Consider the following 24713-nt stretch of genomic DNA (forward strand, 5'->3'; position numbering starts at 1 on the left):
GAATTGAGGTGGTTGGGGCCATTGGCTTGAACAAAAGAGCTAGAAGGATGGACAGTTGTGGTTGCAGAGTGGGAACAGAGACAAGGAGAGGTTGCTGATGCCTGAGAGTAAACAACTGGAAAGGTTAAAGGTCTGAGGAGGGGGAAAGGAGAGGGTGGTGGTGTCCACATATTGGTTGTTGAAGCCACTAAAGAAAATGAGAGGAGATGGGGAGGCTGGCAGCTACATGTGTGGTGAAAGCTGGTACTGGGAGAGTGGGCACCGTAATTGCATGGTTGCAGTGCCCCATCCTCTGAAATTCCCAGTTGAATTCCTTCAGGCAGTGATTTGTCTTCTTTCCCTGCCATCTAGCATCTTCTGCAAACCTCAGGTTTAGGACATGTCCCAATACTATTACAATTGTGTACATTTCTATCTCTTCCTTTATCCAGGCAAGGACCTCCTGAGGGTCTTGACCAAGTCTCACATTGTGTGACTTCCAGTAGTTAGCATCGTACACTTGTCACGTCATAGGCTCAGAGTAAATGTTTGTTCGTGGAGTGAATACATGGGCTTAAAAGCGAGTGGGGCTGTAAGAAGGAGAAGGAAGGAACAGAAATAATAGAGTAAAAATAGACATTGCTGGCAGGGCAATGCTGTGTCTTTTAAAAATTTCAGACCGTATTATAATTATAAAAATCATTACAATGTAAAAAGGTCTTATTCATAGAAACAAACCACTTTTGACTTAGTGCGACTAAATTCTACCAATTTCTGGCTCAAAGCTGACTTTTAAAGTATTATGCTTGCCTTCTACATATTTTCCAGGGAGACTTTTGATGTGGTTGTTGATTACCTGGTGCTGATAATTTATATTGTACTTCTTGATACTATGATAGTAAAGCTCACTGGGTACTTTATTTGTGATTTGATTCTTGGTTTTTAATCCTTTACTTCTTATGTCCCACATGCTATAGCTATTTAACATTTCATTTCAATTATTAACTACCCATGCTTTGGACTTTCAATGAGGTGGTAGTACAGTGATGTAGAATAGTGGATAGAATGTATACCCTGATGCCAGACAGATGTGGTTTTTTAATTACTCCCTGACAATTACTAGTTTGAAAACCTTAGGTTTTTTTTTTTTAACCTAATTTTTATTTCCTTATCTTTAAAGTAGGAGTACTAATGCCTGTCTCACAGGTATCTCACTGTCTCTGCCTTAATCACTCTTCTTCCCTTAACCATTCACAAGTTCCCCCCTCCCTCATTTGCTTATGCTTTTCTTCCTGTTATGTGCCAAATTTAACCGGTTACATATCCAGTCCATATTTTAAGACAGAGTTCAGACTGAGTCTTGTTTACATAGTTTTGACCTAGTCATTCCAGGTCTTCTGGATCCATCCCTTCTCTGAATTACCACAGTACTTATTCATACCCTTTATTTGTCAGGTGCGACATTCTTTCCGTGAATCTGCTAGTTGTGCATCCTGCGCTTTTGTTGAATTCTTATTTTGACAGGCTTTTTTTTGAGTATGCATATCTTGTTCTTTCCAAGTAAGTTGGAAGCACTTTCACATTAAGTCACAGACTGACTATAGTTACTTTTGTTGTATCTTCTGTAGTGAGATGTGATGTATAAGTGACTTACCTCAACCAGGATGTTTATGGCTTGGCCCTGAGCTGAGTTTAGCAACAGGTTTAGCAACTTAATAACAGCTCTGAGAACTGATGGTCATAGACCCTCACTTCCTTTATAGCCTCCTGACTATTTTAAGTGACTCTCAACAATGTTTATTCCATTTTATATTCTCCATTATCATGGTAAAGGTTGCTATGTTAATTTCTACTTTCCAGAGTACTATAGAGGAGAATGAGTATAGGATGAATATCTTAATCTTTCATTATTTTGCCCCTATAGATCAAGATGATGTGGTAAGAAAAGGCAGAGATCCTTGGAACCTAAGTACTGTAGTTGTGGAAAGTTGATGTTGGAGAATGGAAGGACCTTTCGCGGTTGGGGTTGGGTTTGAGAGGAGTTGGGGCATTTTTTAGAAATACCTGAAATGTGTCTCTTTTCCCAGGTGACTGATAGAATAATATTTAGTGTGTTCCGTGCCTTTCATACTGAGGTTTTACTAAAGGAGAAATTTTAGCCTGATAAGGAGAGGTAGGTGCTAGTGTAACCTCACCTGCTTTTTCTTCTATATAATTTTTACATTTCTCTTTATTATTTTGGAAAATGTGTGAAAGTGGAACGTTTTTTTTTTTTTAACTTAGAAATAGTGTTGCATTCTGAGTAATTTTAATGTCAACACTGCTGTAAGGTAATGCTCTGTTTAACACCACTCTTAAATGATGATTACAGAACTGACTACTGGGATTGTAAACACATGCTGTACTGGTCTGTAAGCCTACTGTGGGTGCTGGCTGAGTCCTGTTTGTTCTTATATCCCAGTGCCTTCCAATAATGCCTTACACATAACAGTCCTCTTTTTTATTTAGCGCATCCATAGGTAACCACTGTAATTACAAGTTCTAGGTGAACTTCAGACCTCAGTTTGCTCCTTGCATTCTTTCCTAGTAGAGAGCCTGGGCAGGATGTGGGTGGAAGGAAGAAATTTTTACCTCTTCCTCCTCTCTTATCTTCCAAATCCTCCTGTACCTTCTTTTCCAAGTCCTCTAAATCCTCTCCTGTTTATTTTCTAAGTTTTCTGCATTATTTAAAATATAGAGCTTTTATATAATTCTTTTGCTGTATGAAGTTTTGCTTGTTTTTGTCAATCTGCTTTTGATTTCCCTTTTTATGATTTAATTGTAAATGCTTAGAAAATTCTTCCTTGGGGGGGTTCAGAGAGGAGAACACATATAATTATTTGCTTGGGTAGCTAAAAATATCTCTGAAAGAGGCCACACAGGAAACTAGGGACATTATTTGCTTTTAAGCAGGGAAACTGGGTGGCAGGAGTGGGAAGGAGGTCTTGCACTTTTGTACCTTATGAATTCGGTATGGTGTGACTGATAGTCCTTGAATACCTGTGAAAATAGAGATGGAGAAAGTGCTTGAAAGCATGGGAGAAAAGGCACCAAAAATCTAGTTTAGTAAGAAGTATAAGAGAGGATCATTGTTTATGCTTTTCTTTTTAATTGTGAAGAAACAGAGAAAAGAGGACCTGCTCTGCTTAATGCGTAGGGGCTTCCAGTATCTTTCATTCTGTGTTTTGTACATGGGAGTTTGTGACCAATTTTGAGTGTGCTAATCCTTTATTGCGTAATTACCTATGTTTATTTGTTAGAAATCTTATACAATTCCAATTGAATGGGAGGTTTTTATATAATATGTATTTTATATATCACAGTAGAGAAACTAGAATGAATGGGATCATTTCTTTCTCTGGAATGGAGACTTTGCTCTCTTGCCTGTTGCTTCATGGCTAAGCAGTAAGTCTGACCTCTTTTCCCTGAGTCAGAACAGAACTAGGCCAGACCTGTAATAACAAGGGTTGAAGGTAGGGAAAGGAAACTCATTGGATAGGCAACTTTGGAAATTTACTTACTTTTGCTTTACCTCAGCTTCTTCATCTGTAAAATAGAGATGCCTACTTTATAGAGTGATTGAAGAATTAGTGTATATAAATAATCTAACATAGAACCTGACAACTCAGGTAGATGCTTAAAATGGTATTTTCCTCATTATTGGTTAGTGTCTATTGATTTTAGGCCCCTTGAAAGGGTTAAGATTTATCAAATTCTTTCCATTGAGATTGAAAGATCTTTAGGGGAGGAACAAGTGTATCAGTAATCTACTGGTGTGTAACAAACCACCACAAACTTAGTGGCTTAAAACAACAATGAAATATTTCTTATAATTCTGTGGTTTGGCTAGTTGGTTTTTCTGCCTATTTTAGATTTTTTTTTTTTTTTTTTTTGCGTAGCTGCAGTCAGATGATGACGGGTGGCCCAATGGTTCCAGATGGCCTCACTCATGTCTGGCAGTTGCTAGTAGATGTAGGTTGGAACTCATGGTCTCTTGTGTTTCAGGAGGCTAGACCAGCTTCTTTACAGCATGGCAGTCTTAGAGTAGCAATCTAAGAAGCCAAGCTCCAGTACTTGCATATCAGATGCCTGTTTGCTTTGCAGTTGCTGATTTCCCACTGGCCAAAGCAAGTCACAGGGCCAATCTTAGAGTCACTGTGGGAGGTAACCTAGAGTCCGCCTTGGTAGGGGAGAAATACCAAAGAATTCCTGGCCATTTTTAATCCAGCACAAGCTTGACCTGGTTTGATATGCTTCTTGGGCTTATATTGGGCCCAGAAAGAAAGATTCTCTTGGTTCCTCCTATTTTCTTGTATCACTGATACCTTCTTTAGTCCAACATATGAGCTGTTAATGAACTGGAGATAATTAGTTTGGACTAAAAATTCAGTGAAGGGTAATAACTGCTTTTATGCATTTAAAGATCTTTCTTGTGAGGTAGGGACCAGTTCCAGGGTGTGGAAATGACTGGAAAGCAGATACATCTTCCCTTTAAGGAAGGATTGCCCTGTGAAATAGTGAGTCTTTTTGAATTCCCTCCTGCCCCCAGCCCACTGCATTATTAGAAGCAGTGAAGCAGACGATGAGTAATCAGGTGCCAGGGGCTTTGAAGGAGGGTTTTCCTCATTGAGTGACTTAACTTATATGATTTCTATTGGTATCAAAAGTCTCTGATTCTGTCTATGGCCATGACACCCTGAACAAGCCCGATCTCGTCTGATCTTGGAAGCTACAGGGAGTGGGCCTGGTTATACTTGGATGGGAGACCACCTAGGAAGACCAGGTGCTGTAGATAAAAAAAAAAAAAAGCGATTGTAAGCTGACAAAGCCCTTGCAGTCTGTGAGGTCAATGTAGGTATTGCCTCGCCTAAAAAAGTCTCATTTTAGAACTCTAAAAGACCATTGTGCTTTTTATGCTCAGTGGTTCGGGGTGAGGTTAGAAAGGGATTGCTGTGCTCAGATGGGAAGAGTTACCATGCACAGAATTTTAATTTTAACTTGATTTATATCAAGTTTAGATTTACCTGCTAGAACCGTCTGAGAATTGCGATTTACCATTGGTATGAAGAACTTTTCTTTTAGCACAACATCAGGGTTGTGCTGCATTTTGAAGACAGGTATTCTGTGGGTCTTCTTAGGTTAGAATGAAAGGAATTGAGAGCAGAAAGTGAAGAAAAAATTGTGTACAGATGCTCTAGCAGCTGTAGATTAATAGCTTTTTCAGTTTGTCTAATGAAAAGGATTTTGGTACTTTTCCCGTGTCATGTGTTTTGCCCTACTCCAAACATGATTTTGACATCTCTTGATTTTATAAGAAAATACCAGGCCCAAATGGTGCTGTTGTTAATGGAGAGTACTGTGTAACTGATCAGAATATGAACTTGTTTCCTTTTCTCCCTCCATAACTCTCTTTTCTTTGCTAGGGGCAGGAGGTGGAAGGGGCTCCTGGCCACCCTTTTGTAAAGCTGCTAAGCAAGAAGTTTGATGTAGGTCCTGCCCATGACTTTGGTTAGTGTTACCTGGGCTGGCCCCTTTGGTCTGCGGTATTTCTAGGGAGCTCGCCCCATTTTCAGCACTTGGATTTTTAGAAAACTGAGAGTAAGGCAATAAGCTACAGTACCTACTGTGATTCAAACACAGAGTGGTATTAGGTTTTTGGTGGGAAGCAAAATTTAACCTATAAATAAATACGCTAGCTAAAGCAGAAGATTGCTTTCTCGACTAGCACTTTTATAAAGTTGGAAAATTGTGAAAAACATCTAACCATCAACTATGTAGCTCATCGGCTCTTTGCTTTGGGCATCAGTGTTCTTCCTGATAAAAATAATAATTATGTTATTCTGATATGATTGCCAAGCATTCCTGATTCTCACTCCACTTGTGATTATAAATGATTCTGCAGCGTGAACGGCTTTGTCTTTGATTTAATGTTTTATAATATTTGAGTGTTATGTTATCTGTGTTGATTTGTCGTTTTCTTTTCTTATTTTTCAGAATGGACTGCTGAATTATGAAGTATTTCAGACCCAATAGTAGAACTCTACTCTGCCACTCACTCCTTTATCTTCTACTAGTTATTTAAATTGGACTTTTAATATCCTACCAGCTGCTCTTCAGACACACATGGTGCATTGTTGCCATTCCCTGGATTGCATATTTGAAACACAGGCTCTTAGTAACCTTCATCGAACAAACAGGCAACCTCCTGGGTACGTTTACTGGGAGGGTGTCACCCTGACTGCCCTCTAGCTTTTGCTGGATCTGGATTTGAATTTCGCCATGGAGCCTCGCATGGAGTCCTGCCTGGCACAAGTGTTGCAGAAGGATGTAGGGAAACGACTGCAGGTTGGCCAAGAACTTATAGACTATTTCTCAGATAAACAGAAGTCTGCTGACCTTGAGCATGACCAGACCATGTTAGATAAACTTGTGGATGGACTCGCTACCTCTTGGGTGAACTCTAGCAATTACAAGGTAAGCTGTGCTTTAGAAGGTACTCTTATAGGTGGCTGGGCTGCCTTAGTGGCTTAGAATTGATCCTTAGAGCAGTCGGCTTGATTCCTTGGCTTCCAATGAGACACTTAGTCAGGTTGTGGCTTTTGGACATTTCATTCTAGAGCAAGTAGAGTTTTCTGTGATTTTTGTTGGAGATCAAAAAATTCTTATCCTTTAGCACTTTGAGAGAAGGCCAAGTGAACAGATAAAGAAAAGCTTTTGTGTTGGAAACTTTACAAGCATTTCTAGCCTTGAAGTTAATTAAAAATGAATATCGTGTCTTGCAGCCAATGGGTTGTGAGACCTTGGTGAGTGGTCCTTCATGAATAAGAAATGTCTTCATTGATTTTCCTGGGGTTGGGGGTGGTGGGTGGTGGAATTGACAATAGGATGTGGAACATTTTACCTTTAGGTCACTGTTTTCAAGTTGGCCCAGATACCTTGTATGGATTGCCAAGGACTCTACTGTGACCTATGTGTGATGGCCTGGAGGATATACTTCAGGTTCTAAAGATCAAGGCTTTCATGTGCCCTTGCCAGGTGCAAGGGGTTAGGCAGGGTCCCATGACCTAAATGAATTGTGCAGGTTGACCATATACTATTCAAGTGCTGACTTATGAATAAAAACTAGACTGGACTTGAAGTGCAGAAGAGGTGTTATTCTCTCCGTGCCTCCCCTCCCCCACCCCCACCCCAACACTTTTCATTTGCCAAGAGGGTGGCCCCTTTGGATCCAGGTTGAGTTTCACCAATAGATGCTATAGACGTTATGAAAGGGGCTCACAGAAGCACTCTTTTATGTTTTTTTTTAATTGACCCCATCTTCTGAGATTGATTTGGACTCGAATTTGTTTGCTGTAGTATAGCAAATAAGATGTAGTAAGCAAATAAGATGTAGTAAACAAATAAGACGTCTCTTATTTTCCAAATACATTAAACCTTGATCTCGTCCAAGAGTCAGGAGGCTTCATATTTATTAAGGGTGTTACCTAAGACCCTAATATTTCTGTTACAACTGGATGTAAAATTTATCCTGTCTTTAGAATCTGGGCTTAAATTCTATTTCATTCATCTGTTTATTCATTTAGCTGAAGTGTCTGGCTTTAGTGCTGGATGATGGGAGTGTTAGAGGGATGAGAGGTGATAGTCTAGATGTTACATTTCGAGGGCTTTGAAGTCACCTTTTGTCTGTGTTTGAATCACGGCTCCACCACTCTGTGTGCATGCTTCTGGCTGAGAGTAACCGAAAACTGACACAGTCAACTTAAAGTTACTATGAAGTAATTGAGTAATTTCCTTTTAAGAATTTAAGAAGTCCACAGTAGTTAAGGCAATGTCCATGAACGAAGAATGTCTGATTCTGTCTTTACTTGAGAAAAACTTTTCTCAGAAGCTCCCTGGCAGGCTTTTGCACATCACAGAAAAAATCATTATGTGGCTTTGCATGCCTACCCTAGCATCAGTGGAAAATGGACAGGTGTCCATGATTGCTTTCGACGGTCATGCTTAACCTTCTGTTTTAGGAAGGGTTCCAGCACCTATTGAATGAAGCATGTGGCCATATGAAGGAAGGGGAAATACTTGAACAAAATCAGACTCCTATTAGGAAGGAGGAGGTTAGGGAGGGGACATGGATGTTAAATAAGTAACCTACAGAGCCTGTTATACTGCACGAGCTTTCTTAACCTCTCCAAGTTTCACTTTTCTCATCTGTAACGTTGGGATGATTGAGTTATTGTAAACACTAAATGAGAGCGTATATAAAGTTATCACATCCCTGCCATATAATAAACGTTCATACATTAGCAGTTGTTATCAGACTTGGTTCCTGTCTTCAAGGGGCTCATAGTCTGGGTGGGGTGTGAGTACTGACAAATAAGGAATGATTACAGTATGGTGTATAATAATAGAGATACAGAATTCGGTGAGAAGACAAGAAGAAAGTAGTAATACTGCCTAGAGGAATCCAGGATTTTGAAAATTGGTAGTTTTTTCAGAGTTTTGTTTGCAGAGTCATAAAGGGGTGGAAGATTAAGACTGACCTTTGCGAAGTAATTTTTAAGAAAGACAGCTTGGTAAGGAAAGTCAGGAACATGATGTATGCTACCAACTTGCATATAATCACGGACAAGGCACCTTTACTTGTCTGTGCAGTGCAGGTCATTGACTAAAATCTCTTGGGAGGCCTCAAGTTCTGATGTCTTGTACGACTTCTTACAGATGGTTTTGCTGTCAGGGCCATGTCCTGTGGTTTTGATCATATACAGTGCTGAGCACCCCCCTTGTTTGTAAGCTCTCTAAGTGTGGTGACAATGTGCCTTGTTCACACCTGGAGCAAATATCCTAGAACACAGTATTTTGCTCAACAAATACTGGTTACTTGAGAGAACTCAGGAACTTGGAGAGACTGCTCAGCAAGTAAGTATTCCTGATTGCTTTACCAAATTCTGGAAACTTAACTTTTAGGGCCCTCTCATTTTTTTCTCCTCTTAATCATAGGTCAAGATTTCTCATTCAAAGCCAGAGGTATGTTTTAGGGCTTATTCGATTGACATGTTTTATATATTATGGATTGAAGAGATTTGCTTTATATTAAAGAAAACTTGGAAGCTTTGTTTCTTGAATTTTTTCTTTTTAATTAAGGGCTAAAAAGATAAAAGGAGAAAAGGGAAGTAATTTTGGACTTCCAAAACAATAGTACTTGGGTATTGTTATCCCTTTTTTTAACAGGGAATGTGAATGAATGGCAGCATAATGTCTTATTTAAAAAAAAATGTTGGCTGGAGCTTGAATCTCTTTACGTTTGAGTATTTCTTAACATGGTAAACAGATTTGTATTTGGTACTGATTGCAGTTTAATAGCTACCATTTTTTTGCTTACTATATGTTAGGGGTTTTATTAGTCTTATCTCATTTACTCTTCATAAAACCCCTGCAAGGTACATGGTGGTATCCTAATTTTATACATGAAGAAACTGAAATTACCCAGAATTATGACATAATAGTGATTATGGAATTGAGATTTAAATATAGGTCTCTCTGATTTCCTAGCCAGTGCACCTTTCATAAGAACAGGGTTCAGCGAGCTTTCTTAAAGGCCATATAAAAAAAATATTAAGCTTGGTGGGCCATATAGTCTTCTTGCAAATATCCAACCATTATACTGCAAAAGCACCATGGATAATGCGTAAATGAATGGATATGGCTGTGTTCCAATGATGTTTAACTTACAGATATAGGTGAGGCTAGTTTGGCCCAAGGGCCAGTTTGCTAGCTCCCCTCTCCCCCAACTAGAACACTGAGCACCTATTATATGTAAATACTTTTTCTTCAGTTGTGGGGAACCATTCATGATTCATCTGAGGGAAGAGTCAGGTTTATAATTTGCATCTAATTTGGGAATGAGGGGAGCATTCTTTTAGGTTAAATGGAACGCAGTTTGTTTTTGGAGCATCTTGTATGCTATTTCAAGAAAACTTGCCCTTTTTAGTTCTCTCACTCAGACTTATATTGGGATCCGTATGCATTCTGTTGATCTTCCACTGATCATCTACTGTGAGCTGGCTTTGAGCTTTTTGGGTAATTGAAGTCATCTTGAAGATTGAGTAATTGGTTATTTAACTACTGCCCTCACACACGCAGAACAGGGCTACACCGGGAGGATGCTTTTTAACCCCGCAGCAGGGTGCTGGAGGGATTTAGTAAATTTTTTGCATTGTCATTATAATCATGGGAAACATGGAAGGAGATGAGAGACTTCTTGTTTATGAGCCTGCTTTTCTAGATTACTCAGACAATTAAAAATAAAAATAATAACCAAAATTTTTGAATATGGCTGTCTTCATTGATCTGGTCTTCTTTTCCTGTTTTTCTTGATTAAAATTTGAAGAGATAGATGGTGGAGTAGATTCCTGCATATACCTTCAGCGGCTTTTGTTTCTCTCCCTCTTCCCTCATCTTTAGGTGATAAGGGATGAAAGGTGACAAGGTAAGAGTGAGCCGACCTGGAGAGGCTGCCTGGGCTGTGGGTAGCTGGAGGGAATCCAGGGAGACTTAAGTGCGTCTTTCCTAGTTAATTTTGACAACCGTTATTTGGCCAAACAGTGCAATACCATGCAGCCTCACATATCCTCACAGTGCAAACACTTGCACATATAGTAGGTTCAGTGGAAATAAAACACCCTAGTGGAGTCCAGCTGCTTTTTTGTGAATATAGTTCCACAGTGCTTTCTTTGCAGTCCAAAATCCCCGAAGCTCTGAAAACCTAGGGTTTTTTCACTTACTATTTGACCTGAAGTGAACTGACGTGCAACTACTTATAGTCTTTGTTTACTTGTTTAGGTCAAGTTTCACTGCAGAAGTATTAATATAGTTGATTGTGGGTTGCTGTCCCAGATTCCGTTCAAGGGGATATATGTACATATGTTTATTTCTAACTGTGCACTCTTTTTATAAAACCTGAAAAATTCTGTATTCCAGAACACGCCTTCAGCGTTTTGGTTAAGTACGTGTGGACCTGTATGTAATATTGTAGGGGAATAACAGTAGCCCAAATGGTTATGGGACATTTACTGTGTACTGGAAAACATGCTAAATGTATTCATTTTCAACTTATAATTACCATGTGAGGTAGATACTGTTATCCTTATTTTACAGATGAGACTGATGCTCAAATAAATCAAGTAGCTAGTAATTAAGGTTTTTTTGGACTTGAACCCAGGTGTTTATGCAGCCAAAGTTAATTCAGCTCTTATGATGTGGCAGATACTATACTGGGGTCTGCTCTAACAGTGTCTGGTCACTGCCCAGGTAGTCTGGCCCTCTCTAAATCTAATATGTGTGAACTTTGTCCCTGTGCCTTATTGTCTCAAGGCCCACACTGTACTGCCTTGAATTTGAAATTTGTAGTTTCCCTTTTAACGTAGGGCTTCCTTTGTCTATGCCTTTATGGACTTTATGGTCTAATGGGAGGGACAGGAAAGGCAGGTGAAAAGACAGCGTGCAGTGTAGGATAGGAAATAATTAACTGTTAAATTCTGTCATAGGAGTGTGTATAAAGGCTGTATAGTATGGAGGAAAAAATGTTAAGGTCTGCTTAGTTTGGAGCAGCCTCGATGGAGTAGAATTAAATATAGGGCCAAGAAGAATCAAAAGGAATGAATTGCAGAGTTCAGAGAAGCCTCTCTTCCTTTGTTAGTCTTCCCCCTCTGGGCAACACTATCTCTGTGTAGACTGTAAAGATTTAGTCTCTCCTTAAGCTCTTTTACAGAGACCTGTGTTACCCTTGCCCTGGATCAAGTGGGCCCGAGGGAAAGGAGTTGACAGATACTGCAGGTGAGGGAGATTCCTCTCCTTTCCCTTTCTTGTCTCTAAAACCTTGGCTTTCATTGAGATTTTTATTTCCCCCCTCGTGTTCTTGAGAGTAGAGCCAGAATAGATGATTGGATTTTGGATTAAGTGTCTTCTGTTTCTTTTTCTGACAGTCGGCTTGGTGCTGCCTTCAAGTGATGAATCAGTCCTTTCAGAGGTTGTTCATTCTTCCCGGGTTTTCCCTTCAGTGTTGTTGTCCTGTGGTTGCAAGGGGTGAAATTTTCTGTGTATAATTTTAAAAGACAGGTGCCTCTCTTGTAAGTAGAAAAGCTACCGTGAGCAGTACTAAGCAAAACAGCCTCAGAAAAATTATTTCAAGAAAATTTATGGATTATCGAATAAAAATGGCGCCTCGATATATGTAGTTAATGGCATTTCTTTTTACATATGCATTTAAACACATATAAGTGCAACAAAGTATATTGAAAATAATTCACATTTGAATATGAACAGTCTGGATTCCTCTCCTGGCTCTGCCACTTAGACTTTTGAGCAGGTAACTTTCCTCATCTGTGAAATGAGTCTGATGATTCCTATTATATAGCGTTGTTAGGCGGATTCAGTGAGTTGATGTTCCAGGTATGAGGTACCAGTAGTGTTAAGTATGTGGCATGTGGTTTGTGAAATGGAGATGATGAAACTATTACGTAGTTATTGGGCCAAATGATAACAAGATCTGTAGAAAGTTAGCTTTCATATGGGACACTAGGTTGTATGTCTTCCTGTAATCCTTTTCAGCCTTTGCCCTAGAACAGAAGCTGCAGATCTTTTGTAATGAGATGTGAATCCTTGAGCTGTGCACTATTGATAAATAAAATCCTGAGCCAGAGCATCAGCTGGCTGAGAATTCTAAGAGTGATTTTAAAACCTCCAGATAAAAGCCCGTCCTTTGATTGCAGACCCCTGTTTTAGGAGGGTTTCACTTGTTCTTTTTATTTTTAACACTTACTTATACTTTGTCTTATTTCAGAAAGCTAAAATTTAAATAAAAATGCGTATAATAGAAGAAATGATCAATTGAATGTCAAAGCAAAAAGAAAAACAGCTGCGCTGAGAATGCGGAGCCAACAGGAGCCAACATTGAGGCTGACTGAGTACAGGGTAGCTCATGTTTACTAATAGCTAACATTTATTAAACACTCATATGTGCCAGAAACCATTAAGTGCTTCATATTCATTGCCTCACTTAATTGTAATGTACATACTGTATGATTAGCCCTATGATTATTCCCATTCCACAGCTGGGGAAACTGCTGAAAAGAAGTGAAAAAGCTTGCTCTAGGTTATATAACTAGAAAGTGTAAGAAGCATGATTCTAATCTGGATAGTCTGACTCTAGAGCCCACATCTCAATCAATATGTAATACTACTTTCTTCATAATGTTTCAACAGTATTAATAACTTATTTATCGGAGCATAAAGAAAAGAGTGTAAAGATAGCCCAGAGTTAACAATGATTGCTTTAGGAGACTAGGTCTTAAGTGAGAGAAACACAACTCATTTTGTACTTTAGTGAAAACAAAAATATTTAAGGTCAATGTATGTAAAATTGTTCCTCGGTTTTATTAGATCATGACCATGTATACTTTTTAAATTTTTTATTTTGGAAAATAAAAACCTACAGGAAAGTTTCAAAAAGCCATGCAGAGAAGCACTTTTTATAGTAGTCAAGATATGGAAACAACCTAAGTGTCCAGTGGATGACTGGATAAAGAATATAAGAATATATACAATGGAATATTATTCGGCCATTACAAAAGAATGAAATCTTTCCATTTGTGACAACATGGATGCATCTTGAGGGCATTGTGCTAAGAGGGCACATTGTGCTTGAAGGCATTGAAATAAGACGAGAAAAAGGCAAAAACCGTATGATCTCACCAAATCCCCACAAACAAAGCTCATAGTTGCAGAGAACAGGTTGGTGGTTGTCAGGGGTGAGGGTTGTGGGGTGAGAGAAATGGATGAAGGTGGTCAAAGGGTATAAACTTTAAGTTATAATAAGTCATGGAGATGTAATGAACAGCACGGAGACTATAATTAGTACTACTGTATTGCATATTTGAAAGTTGTTAAGAGTAAATGTTAAAAATTCCCATTATGAGAAAAAAAGTTCTGTAAATTTGTATGGTGATGGATGTTAACTAGACTTATTGTGATCGTTTTGCAGTATATGCAAATATAGAAACCTTATGTTGTACACCTAAACTAATATAATGTATGTCAATTATACCTCAAAAAAAAGTGCAAGGAATTTTCATGTTTCACCCAGAAACTAATGCTTTACTACTTGTTTGTTTCCTCTTTCTCTCTATATACATGTTAGTAAAATTCGTGAATTGTTTGAGGGTAAGTTGTAGACATATTGCTCCTTTGCTCCTAAATATTTATGTTTCCTGAAAACAAGGACATTTCACTTATACAATCTTAGTACAGTTATCTAAATCAGTATTAGTATTTGATAGAGTACTAATATCTAATCTATGAACCTTATTCACATTTCACCTGTTGTCCTACTAATGTCCTTTATAGCAAAAGGAAAAAAAAATTTTCTGGTCCACCATTCAGTCTGATTACAGGTTGCATTTAGTTCTCATATCATTAGTATAGTCTTCTTAAATCTGGAGCAGTTCATCATTAGTCTTTTCTTTCTTGACTTAGTACTTTTGAAGAGTATAGGCCATTTATTTTGTATAGCCCCTCCATCTGCACTTTTTTGATGTTTTTCATGATTAGATTAGGTTGTGCATTTTGGCAGGAATCCCTCAGAGGTGAGGTATCCTCAGTGCATCATATCAGGTGACACCTGGTATCTCTCTGTGCTGGGTGGTGGAAGAGGTGTTGGCCAGGTTGCTTCAAAAAGTTGCTATCTTTCTCTTTTGTAATTAATAGGCATCTTGTGGGGAAGTACTTTGAGACTATGTAAATATCCTGTTTGTCATCAAATTTTTACTTGATGACAAATTAATTTTAAGCAAGAATCATCAATGGATGCTACTAGTTTTTTAGCATCCATAGATAATTCTTGCTTAAAATGAACTATTAACTATTACTGTGTTGGCTGCCAAAGGGTGATTTAATAATTCCATCATTTCTTCTTCATTTATTAGTTGACCCCATATATTTTTGAAATGTATATCTTTTGTCTATTTGTATAGCAGGAGTTAAGTGTATATTTTGATAGTGAACCCAAAACGGAACTACTGTGAAGAAAAAAAAAGTTTAAAAAATAGTCTTATTTAGGTATATTTATATTCATAAAGATTTTAAGACAATCTAATAGGTTGTGAACATATAGTAAAATAATGTGATTGAAGTTTGATTTGGGCTCTGGGCTTCCTAGCAGTCAAAGTAGAAGTGTAGAGATAGGTTAGTTGCACGTTTTTATTAACAATTGTGAAAGGAATATAGAAAGGCAAATAATAGTAAAATGTCTTCCTGGATTTAGTAGAATATTAGGTACTTTGCAGGAAGGGAAAAAACCAGGCATGGAAAATGGATGAAACAGAAGACAGTACTGAGTGAGGTACAGGTTATGCAGCTCCACTATTCCTGTAGACAGAAATTCACCAGCTTGAGCTTTAGACTAAGGGGGAAATTGTCAGAAGGCATCTAAGATGAAAAGGAAACCAAGAGCTGGCAGATCCCACTGAGTTGTCTTTTTAACAGAGTAGGTAGAAGGAGAGCCTATGACAAGGGGCATGGCAGAGAATCCAGAAAATTGGATAAAAATGTCTTGAAATATAGAATGGGGTATCAGCTTGGAGGAATTATCTGGCTACAGCTGCTTTTTACATGGGATTTTTGGTAGGAGCAAAGATGGCTGTCACTGTGGACCAGACAGGTAGGATTATAGATGGAGAGGAAGTACCTTGTGCCAGGTTTGATGGCTGGCAGGGATTTCTGCGTTTAATCATTCTTAAAGGCTCTCTGGAAGAGATAGCCTTTAGAACTTTTTAGGGTGAGGGAAGAGAGATGGCTCAGCAAGCTCCACAAAGGAGCATGTTGCAGGCCTCATTAATAGAGGTAATATTTTGAGATAAACAGACAGGTCATACACCAGTTGGCTGAGCAGTGTTCCCAGGTAGAGGAGCGTGCAGGGGTTGGTAGTACGACCTTGGACCTGAGTTGCTGGGCAATGGCAGCCATTGAAGGACCTCTGGGAGAGCATGGCACAGGCATAGCAAGCAGCAGAAGTGCTAAAGGCTGTCTGAGGAGTTAGGGATCCGATGAAGGCAGAGTGGGCGAGGACCAAGGGGAGGTGTGAGGGAGAAGCAAATTGAAGTAACAGCATTAGGGAGGAGGACCTGGTGGAGGTTTTTGGTATGTTTGGATGTATAAAGGACTGGGGTGAATTTGAGACGTTGTCAAGATTTCGGGCTTCAGAATACAATTTTTTGACTGTGGATGCCTTGTAAAAATGTGTCAAGTCTTTTTCCTGTGTGATGCATTGTTTTTGTTTGTTTTGATTTGGAGAAGGTATTTTAAGAAAAAATGCCAAATAATTTTGAGGAACGTTTAGAAAAATAATCATGGAGAAGCTTTTGTTTTTGACTTCTTACTTTGGCTGAGGATCCTAAGCCTAACGTGCTTTGTGATACATACATACCTTGGGAACAGCCACCTTCAAGCACATTTCTTGAGGCTGCCTAATTGAAATATTTTTGAAATGCTGATTTTAAAAAATAATTTTGTTTTTATTACAATAAAAGTGTTATGTGTCTGTTGTACAAACAAGAACAAACTAACAAAACTTTTGACAATAAAGTTATAATGAAAAATTGAAAATTGGTCATGTTTTTTTGCCTGAGAAACTTTTATTTATATCTGTAGAAAAAAGATAGGGAGAATATTTGTGTAAAACTGATCATACTACACGTGCTACTTTGTTAGTTTTTTTTTTTAAGGTTAAATGAATGTATGTCATGATCATTTTTCCAAATCAATAAATTAGATCACTAACGAGTTAATATTTTAATGGTTAGTCATTTTTTTTTGAATGGTTAGTCATTTTTTAATCCGTACTTCATTGCTTACTTCTGGGCGTTTCCTAGTTTTTCGGTCGTAAGCATCAGTGCACTGACCGTCTTTGAATATACATATATTTATGTCCTCTGTGTGTCTCTGTGCTGAAAGTCCTGAAAGTTTGAATTGATGGGTCAGAGGGGGCCTGATTGCCCATCTATCAGTGGTGCATGGTGTTAGCATTTCTCTTGATATTTTTCCTTTTAGATGGACAAAAGCTATCTCTCTTGCTAGAAGCATCATTGAATATTTTTTCTGCTTCTAACCTTTTAAATAAGAGCAAGTCTTAAGAGGATATAAAGTAAATTTTATTTTTGTTAATCTCACAAATATATTGGTGGGGTGTATGAAATATTAACAGAAGGAGATGTCAGTAGTTAGGAGGTTAGAGTAGTTAGAGAAGTTAGGTCTCTGTTTGTTGTTATTTAATCCCATTAGTTTACTTTTCTACACAGAATGAGAATAATATTGATTTATCTCCCGAAAGAGTTGTGATTAAAAAAAAAAATTATAATCCATTTCTTTAGAATGTTCCTTTTCTTTTTCCAGGTGCATTCGCAGCTGCTATTAACCTGTATGACATCTCATCTTAACTGGGCTAAGAAGGGTGATGTTAAATAATGCTAAGTAGATAGTAATTTTGTTTTTGTTGGGCAGTGAGAGATAAGTGTGTGGTCTTACTTGATTCTTCACATGATTCTAGGCTAACCTAAGGAAAGTTTAAAAAAAAAGCTTTGTAAAGAAAAATGACTTAATGACCTTTTTGATCATGGTAAAGAAGTCGGATGGACTTTATATTGAAGAAGTTAGTTCAAATCAGTTTAAAGCTGAAATGGACATTATTGGGGTAGGTCACTGACCTTTTGGTACCAGAATTCCAAGGAAAAATCTGGTATGGCGTGTGCCAAACTATTAATTAGAGTATTTTTAAGAGAACGAGGGGGTGGGTGGAGCTTTATAGGGGAATGTTTAATTACTACTTAATTAAGTTTTTCATTGTTGGATTTTAAAAAATAATACAACTGAGATTTTAAAAATTTCTTTTTAAAGAATACTACAAGGCCCCTCAAAGTGTTAATTCTCTGCACACGTCAGTTTTATTTGTATTAGATATGTGTTTGTTTACTTTCTGCCCAGGACCGTTATTGTTACTAAAGAAGTGGAGTGATAGGTTGAAGGTGGCGGAACAGGAAGCCATCTAGAACTCATCATTTATTTGTATGCTCCGAAGAGAAACCTCATATGCCTGGGTAGAAGGATTTATTTTTATATACTGAAATCCTGTTCCCTTTCTATAGGGAAAATTTCTGTTTCTTTTGCCATCTTTAAAACTAGGTATGCCCTGTTTAGGGCAGGGATGCACTTCTGGAAATGGGAACGCTGGCAAAGGATAGAGCTGAGTGCTTAGTCTCTGTGGAGCCGTGTTCTAGAATCTTACTTGGGCAATTGCTTTCATCTCCTCTGAAATTATGGCCTACCTCTGGCCATTCCAGCTGTCGTATTTTATGACTTGCTGGCAGATGACCCTAAGATTGGATAAGTTCAGGAAGCCCTTTGTACAAAGTGTTGGGGCTTCTACTCATCGATGCCTAGTGGACACTCTTCATTCCCCTCCTTCCTTCAGAGGTGGCTCCAGCTTTAGAAAGTAGACAGTTTGTAATGGAAAAGTTAAGAACTTATAATCTGGGTGCAGACTGCTTGGGTTAAGTGTTTGCTTTGTATGTTTTGCTAAAATGAGTAAATGATGGAGATTGTGGAAAAGGAGCTGCTTGAACATCATCAGGATAGTCACCAGATGTTTGATCTCCTGCTCTGTGTCAGAAATAATTGTAGATTTTTATGTACTTTATTCTTAAATCTTAGCCCACTTCCCAGAGATTAGTTATTAGCACTGAGGCTCCTCAGGGTTAAGCAGTATCCTCTGGGGCACATAGCATTTGACTGGACTTTGAATGGAAGTCTAGAATGTCAAGGCCTTAGGTCCCTCATTCAGTCAGCCTCTGGCTGACAGGTGTAACTTTGCTGTGTAATCACCTTGTTTAGGGTGTAGAGTAAGAAAAGTAAAGCGAGTCTCGGATTTCCTGCTGGGCTGTGGTAGTGGGTAGTGAGTTTAAATTTCCAGTAAAAGGAGTACAAAGGAGTTCAGCAGATGCTTGGAAGAACTACAGTCTCTCAACACAGTGACTGGGAAATGGCTTGGCATGTACAGGTGCATGAAAATGTGATGTAAGGATTTTAGGTCCACTAGCATTTTATTCTAATGGCCAGAAGAACAGTGTTGATTACCTTAGAACCAAGTTTAGGAAGAAAACATTTATTTCTTATGAAGAAAACAAGGACCTTTTGGGAGGGAGAGAGATTCTAGGTACTATTTACTCACACCTGATATCAGAAGGAAATAGCTTGATAATAGCAGAGCAGCAGATGAAGTAAAGTAAATAAGCAATCTTATTTTTAAAATGAAAAATATGCCATCCAATTTATGTTCTTTTTTGGCTAGTTTTGTTTTAATATTTGATTTGACTCAAAATTTTTGGCGGAAAAGTTTGCTTTATGTTAATTTAAAAAAGTAAATATATTCTTGGACTGAGATGAAGAATCGGACGTTTCTGCTTATATTTCATTTTTTATATTACTCTACTGGGTAAGTAATTGAAAATGGGTCCTAAAAGTGTGTAGTTCTGCTTTACATCCCAACCTACTGGCTTGGCTGCATGTACTATTTGGCTTGGAGTGAAAGCACCTTTTTTTCTGAAGTGGATCCTTTACTCTGCAGCCACCTTTTCGAAATGCTTGGCTGCCTGAGAAGAGTCTAAAGTAGAAATTCAAGGTCAGCTATATAAGATTGCCAAAGTGACACACAGGCAAGCAAAATGAATATTCCTTCTTTACATTCTTGCTATTGGAGGTTAGAGGAGGGATCCGATTGCAAGTTTAGGAGAGAGGACAGAATGCTTTTTGACTGATTCGAGGGCATGGCCTTTCACTTTTAAGTGGTTTAAAGAATTTATGGACCATTGTTTGTTCATTCCAAAGTCCTAATGATATGGACGATATTTTTTCTCAGACAGGAATGTGGCTTTGGCAGTAACTCTACATCGCAGTTGCTTGAAAATAACCAAGTCCTTTGGAACCAAAATGAAAATGTGTGGCCTCTGTGCATGTCATATGAGGTTATGAAAGAAATGTGTGCCTGATGATTAAGAAAGTCTTTGAAATTAGAAATAGTGGCTTTCAAATTGGGAAAATCTCAAATGTTCAGCATTAGGAGAATGTGTGTAAGTATTTCCATATGATTATCCAGAAGATGGTATTCTCTGCAACAAATATAGTTTATAAAGAGTTTTCAGTGACATGGAGATATGCTAATGGGATAATGTAAAATGAAAAGGCAGGCATAAAATTTATATTCAGCAAGATCTCAGCCTTGTATAAACGTGTAGAAAAATAATCTGAGAAGAGAAACGTAAAATTTTTAATGGTATTAATCCATATTATGAAATAAGAGGCAGTAGATTTTCTTTCTTCCTGTAGTTTTAAATTTATTCATAGTAGGCATATATCATTTTTAAAGCAGAAATTAAAAATTTTTTTACAACTGCTTCCAAGGAGATGGGTCAAGACGATAGGGATGATGTATTACCTATGTTGTTTGCTACATGACAAAATAAACAAGTTGGATTTGTAGCAAAAAGCAATGCCTTTGATGCACAGTTGCATCCTCCTGAAATTGAGGAGGATCATCAGTAACTTACAGGATTCCTTAATTTTTCTCTTGGGGTTATGGTAAAATTAAAGTAAGTTTTCATATTTAAAATATGGATGATACCCAAGCAATATTGCAGTTAGGACCAAGAACCCAACAGGCTTATTCAGCTACTTCAGCCCCACTTTTTTTCCCATAGATTTTCATCTAGTTGCTCAAAAAAGATTTTAAAAAAATCTGTAGGAAATGTTACTGCACTTATTACATGAACTGTTTTGGTAATTTTTGCCAGCTAGATGAGCAAACATTGGTATGAATTTAGCTTAACTTAATGACTTAATGTACTAATTTTACATTTAATTTATCATTTTGTGGTGATTGCTAAATTTTATTTTTGCATAAGAATTTTGAGATGGAAGATTGTGAAATATGCCATGGCCAAATGTTCAGAGTTGATTAGCAATGCTGTCTGAGTAAGTCAGCTCTGGCTGTTTGATTTGATTTCTGTTTTATAATAGGAGGATTAATTCAAGAGGAAAAAGCATATTTATCTTCACCAATGCATAAAGCGTTGAAGTATACTCTTTATATATTTCAAACCTTTAGAATGGAGATCTTTTGACATGAGGAGTGTATGGCATCTTCCTGTCCCCTTCACTAACAAAATAGCCTTGATAACAATTATAATTGCCTTAGTAATTGTCAGAGGTGGGGGTATGGAGAGTGACTTCTAATGGGTAACAGGATTCTTTTTGGGGTGAAGATGTTTTGGAAATAGACAGTGGTAGTGGCTGCACAATCTTGTGCACATACTGAAAATTACTGAATTCTATGTTTTAAAAGGATAGATTTTATGGTATGCAAAGTATATGTTAATTTTTGAAAAAGGAGCAAGAGGAAGAGAAAGGATTTTATATATGAAGGCATCCCATATATGTCTCACCAACCCCTTTAGCGCTGTTAATAGTAAATGACAGAGAAACTTTGTCCTGGGAGAATGTGAAATTTTCACAGGCATTTGACATGAGTAAAAGAAATCCATATGATTAGATGATCAGTCAGTCACATATACTTTCAAAAGGTCTGTTTCAGAAGGAACATTATAGGGATGTATTAATGAAGACCGACTTCTGTTTTAAACTTTAAAATGAAATGTGTATTAGGTATCAACAAATAACTGAAGGAAGAGAAGGGAAGTACATGTGTTTTGGACTCACAGGAGTGAGGGTTTTTGTTCGTTTTTTAAAGAAGCAATTGCTTTATTATGATTTTCAAATGTAGTAAAAAGAATGCTTTAACATGTTTTGAATGTTTATTTATATGCTAGATCTTATGATAATTGCTTTTAATATGTTATGCCACTTAATTACCATAAAAACCATATTTACAACCTCTTTTTAAATTTGAAAAACTAAAAATGAAACAAAGATTCATCACCCTCTCCCCCCTAAAAAATTATATTAGTGAATGCCTTTTTAAAGTAGTTCCCAAAGATGAGTGATGAAAATAACTTGCCTAATAATATGACTAACCGGAGATGCCCACACCTTGGTGAACATGCTTTTGGGCATTTCCCTGTGCATGTATCGCATTAAAAATTACACTGTATGTGCTATTCTACAGCCCGTTGTTTGTTTATTGCTTTGTTTTACTCAATATAAAAAATCAGTAGGTTTTTTTTTTTTTGGTTAAAATATGGTTATTTGTCCTCATGATATTCATTTTTATGTGTTATGATTTACCTAATTTGTCTCCTGTTGATAGAGATTTAGGTTGTTTGTGCATTTTCAGCATTTAAATAACATTGTGATGGTTATCCATGCATAAGGGTTGTATCTTTTTCCCCAGCCTTTGTCATAGAATTTTCCCAAATATACCTAAAAGTAAAGAGAATAGAACAGTGAATCCCCACATACCCATCATCCAGCTTCAACAAGTAATTAGCATTCTACTATTCTTGTTGCATCTGTTCTCCCTCCACATTTCCCCCCTGGAGTATTTTAAGATATATTACACACATCATATCATTTTACTTGTAAATATTTCATAGATGTCTCAAATAAATAAGGACTTTTAAAAAAGCACAATACCATTATCACACCCAACATAATTACCAAAAATTAACATGATCTAATAACTACTCTGTGTTCAATTATCCTCATTTGTTTCAAAAATATCTTTTTATGGTTGAATTTTTAAATCTGGATCTAACTGATGTCACATATTGTATTTGTTTTTATTAAAATAGATTAAGTTTCTCCTCACCTTTTTATCTCATTTATTTGTTGAAGAAACTGTCATTTGTCCTGTAGAATTTCCCTAATTCTGGATTTAACCGATTATATTTTTTGTGTCATTGTGTCATCTGGTATGTTCTTCTGTGTCTGGAACGCTAATAGTTAAGTTTAGAGGCTCGATTAGCTTCAGTTTTTCTTTTTGTCACTAATGCTTTTTTAGGTGCTGGTGTGTTTGTTCATTCATCTTCATCATATTAGCAGACCCATATTGTCTGGTTGTCTAACTTTTGGTGATGCTAAGATTAATCAGTGGGTTCTGGTGTCATCATCAATCCCTCTGTTATGTTTCCCATCTAGCCTTTCAGTTAATGCTTTAGCAACTGATGATTATTCCTTAGATTATTTTATTAGATAGCAGTAGGAGAGTTTCCTAATTCTGTTATTTCCTTTCATTCTATTATTTATTAGCTCTGATTCCTCTGTAAAGAACTTTGCCTCATCAGCTATTTGTTACTCTGAAATAGGTTCCATATAGGAGAGGCAGTTTGAGTGCTTTTATTCTTTTGTTTGATTTATCAATTCTCAGAACATGAGTTGGTGCCTGCCAGCCTCCATACATGACCAAGGGGGTCTTTTTATATAACATTAATATAACTAATGAATTTAAAAATATTCGTGTGTTCAACCCATTACATTCTAGACTCTTCTTTCAGTAGGAGCCCTTTCTAGTTGTGTCAAAAGGTCACAAAGCCAATTCGAAAAGGCCATTTCCGAATAAAAAGAATTGGGGTACCTTAGAGAAGTGGCTGATTCTCTGTCTTGGCAAGAATCGTCCAAGATGAGCATGAGGCATCTTGTCAGACTTGAAAGCAAGGAAGCACTTTTGTCTGATTTCACACTATATTGAAGTTACCTGTTTGGGTATGGCCTCCCCATGGGTTATGAGCTTCTGGAGAGCAGAGACTGTGTTTTGTCTTTGGAGTCTCATAACCCAGATCTATCCCTGCTAGAGGTTCTGCATCCCACTCCCTACCATAAAATAAAAAATTCTGTTGCGGAGTGCTCACCTTTAGGAAGGCTCCATTCTCCCTCTTTTAACAGCTGTTATAGTTTCCCAAGAGTTGTTGGTAACTTTCTGATAGCTGACTCATTGGTACACTTTGGAGTCCAGTCTTACCAGAGATTTCTTTCCTGTGTTCTACAGTGAACACAAGTAAAAGTAATGGTGGTGATTTGACCACCACCTAGACTATAGATTTTACAGATAATGCAAACTGTAGGCTCAAATCATATGTTGGGTCATGAGTTTGGTTAAGAAAAGTGGGTATAGTATGTGGCTCAACACTGTTACTTTGTTCTTTTCTGTCACCTCTCCTTTTATCTTGTGTAGAGCAGTCAAAATTTTGTGCTTTAGAGCTATTTTCTGTATTTTACAGCTATACTTTTTCCTTTCAGAGCTGAGTTTCTCATTACTTACGTTCCACAAGTTTTGATCTCTTGAATCTCATTTCTTGACCTTCAGACTAATATGGATCTTCCTCAAAGCTTTCCCTTATAGCATTTATACTAAGGCTGAATTTATATTGTGATGATATAAATTCAGTGTGTCTCAGACCATGTCTACTTTTTTTTTTTAAGTAATGTTACCTGTAACACCCTGCTTAATGCCTTGGTTCATAGTTGTTATTCAATAAAATTTGCTTAATAAATAAAAATACCCCTAACCATTCCTGCCAGTGAAGTATTCAATGAGTTTTTTTGATAGTCAAATGAGAATAATATAAGAGAAAGCCAGATTGCATAATACCTTGCCATTAAAGCGAACTTTCTGTCAAGGCTTCAGGGGTTTGCCTTGGCTTGTG

The 24713-nt window shown here is 37.5% G+C and overlaps 1 protein-coding gene across 9 annotated transcripts in view; it reads left to right on the forward strand.

Moving 5' to 3' along the window:
* CLASP1 (cytoplasmic linker associated protein 1) overlaps positions 1-24713 on the forward strand; it is a 244102-nt gene that overhangs the window by 21531 nt on the left and 197858 nt on the right. For 7 of the 9 annotated variants that reach the window (XM_039876508.1, XM_039876514.1, XM_039876517.1 and 4 more), the window contains one exon: positions 6013-6492. In XM_039876508.1, coding sequence (XP_039732442.1) covers positions 6298-6492 — 195 coding nt within the window. In that variant the 5' untranslated portion in view covers positions 6013-6297. Of the gene's footprint in view, positions 1-2133; positions 2153-5506; positions 5527-6012; positions 6493-24713 lie in introns of those variants that run through there. The other 2 variants (XM_039876512.1, XM_039876510.1) reach the window with 2 other exon arrangements.

The sequence above is a fragment of the Pteropus medius genome, unplaced genomic scaffold, assembly GCF_902729225.1.
Source record: "Pteropus medius unplaced genomic scaffold, Ma_sr-lr_union100, whole genome shotgun sequence".
Classification (NCBI taxonomy): Eukaryota; Metazoa; Chordata; class Mammalia; order Chiroptera; family Pteropodidae; genus Pteropus; species Pteropus medius.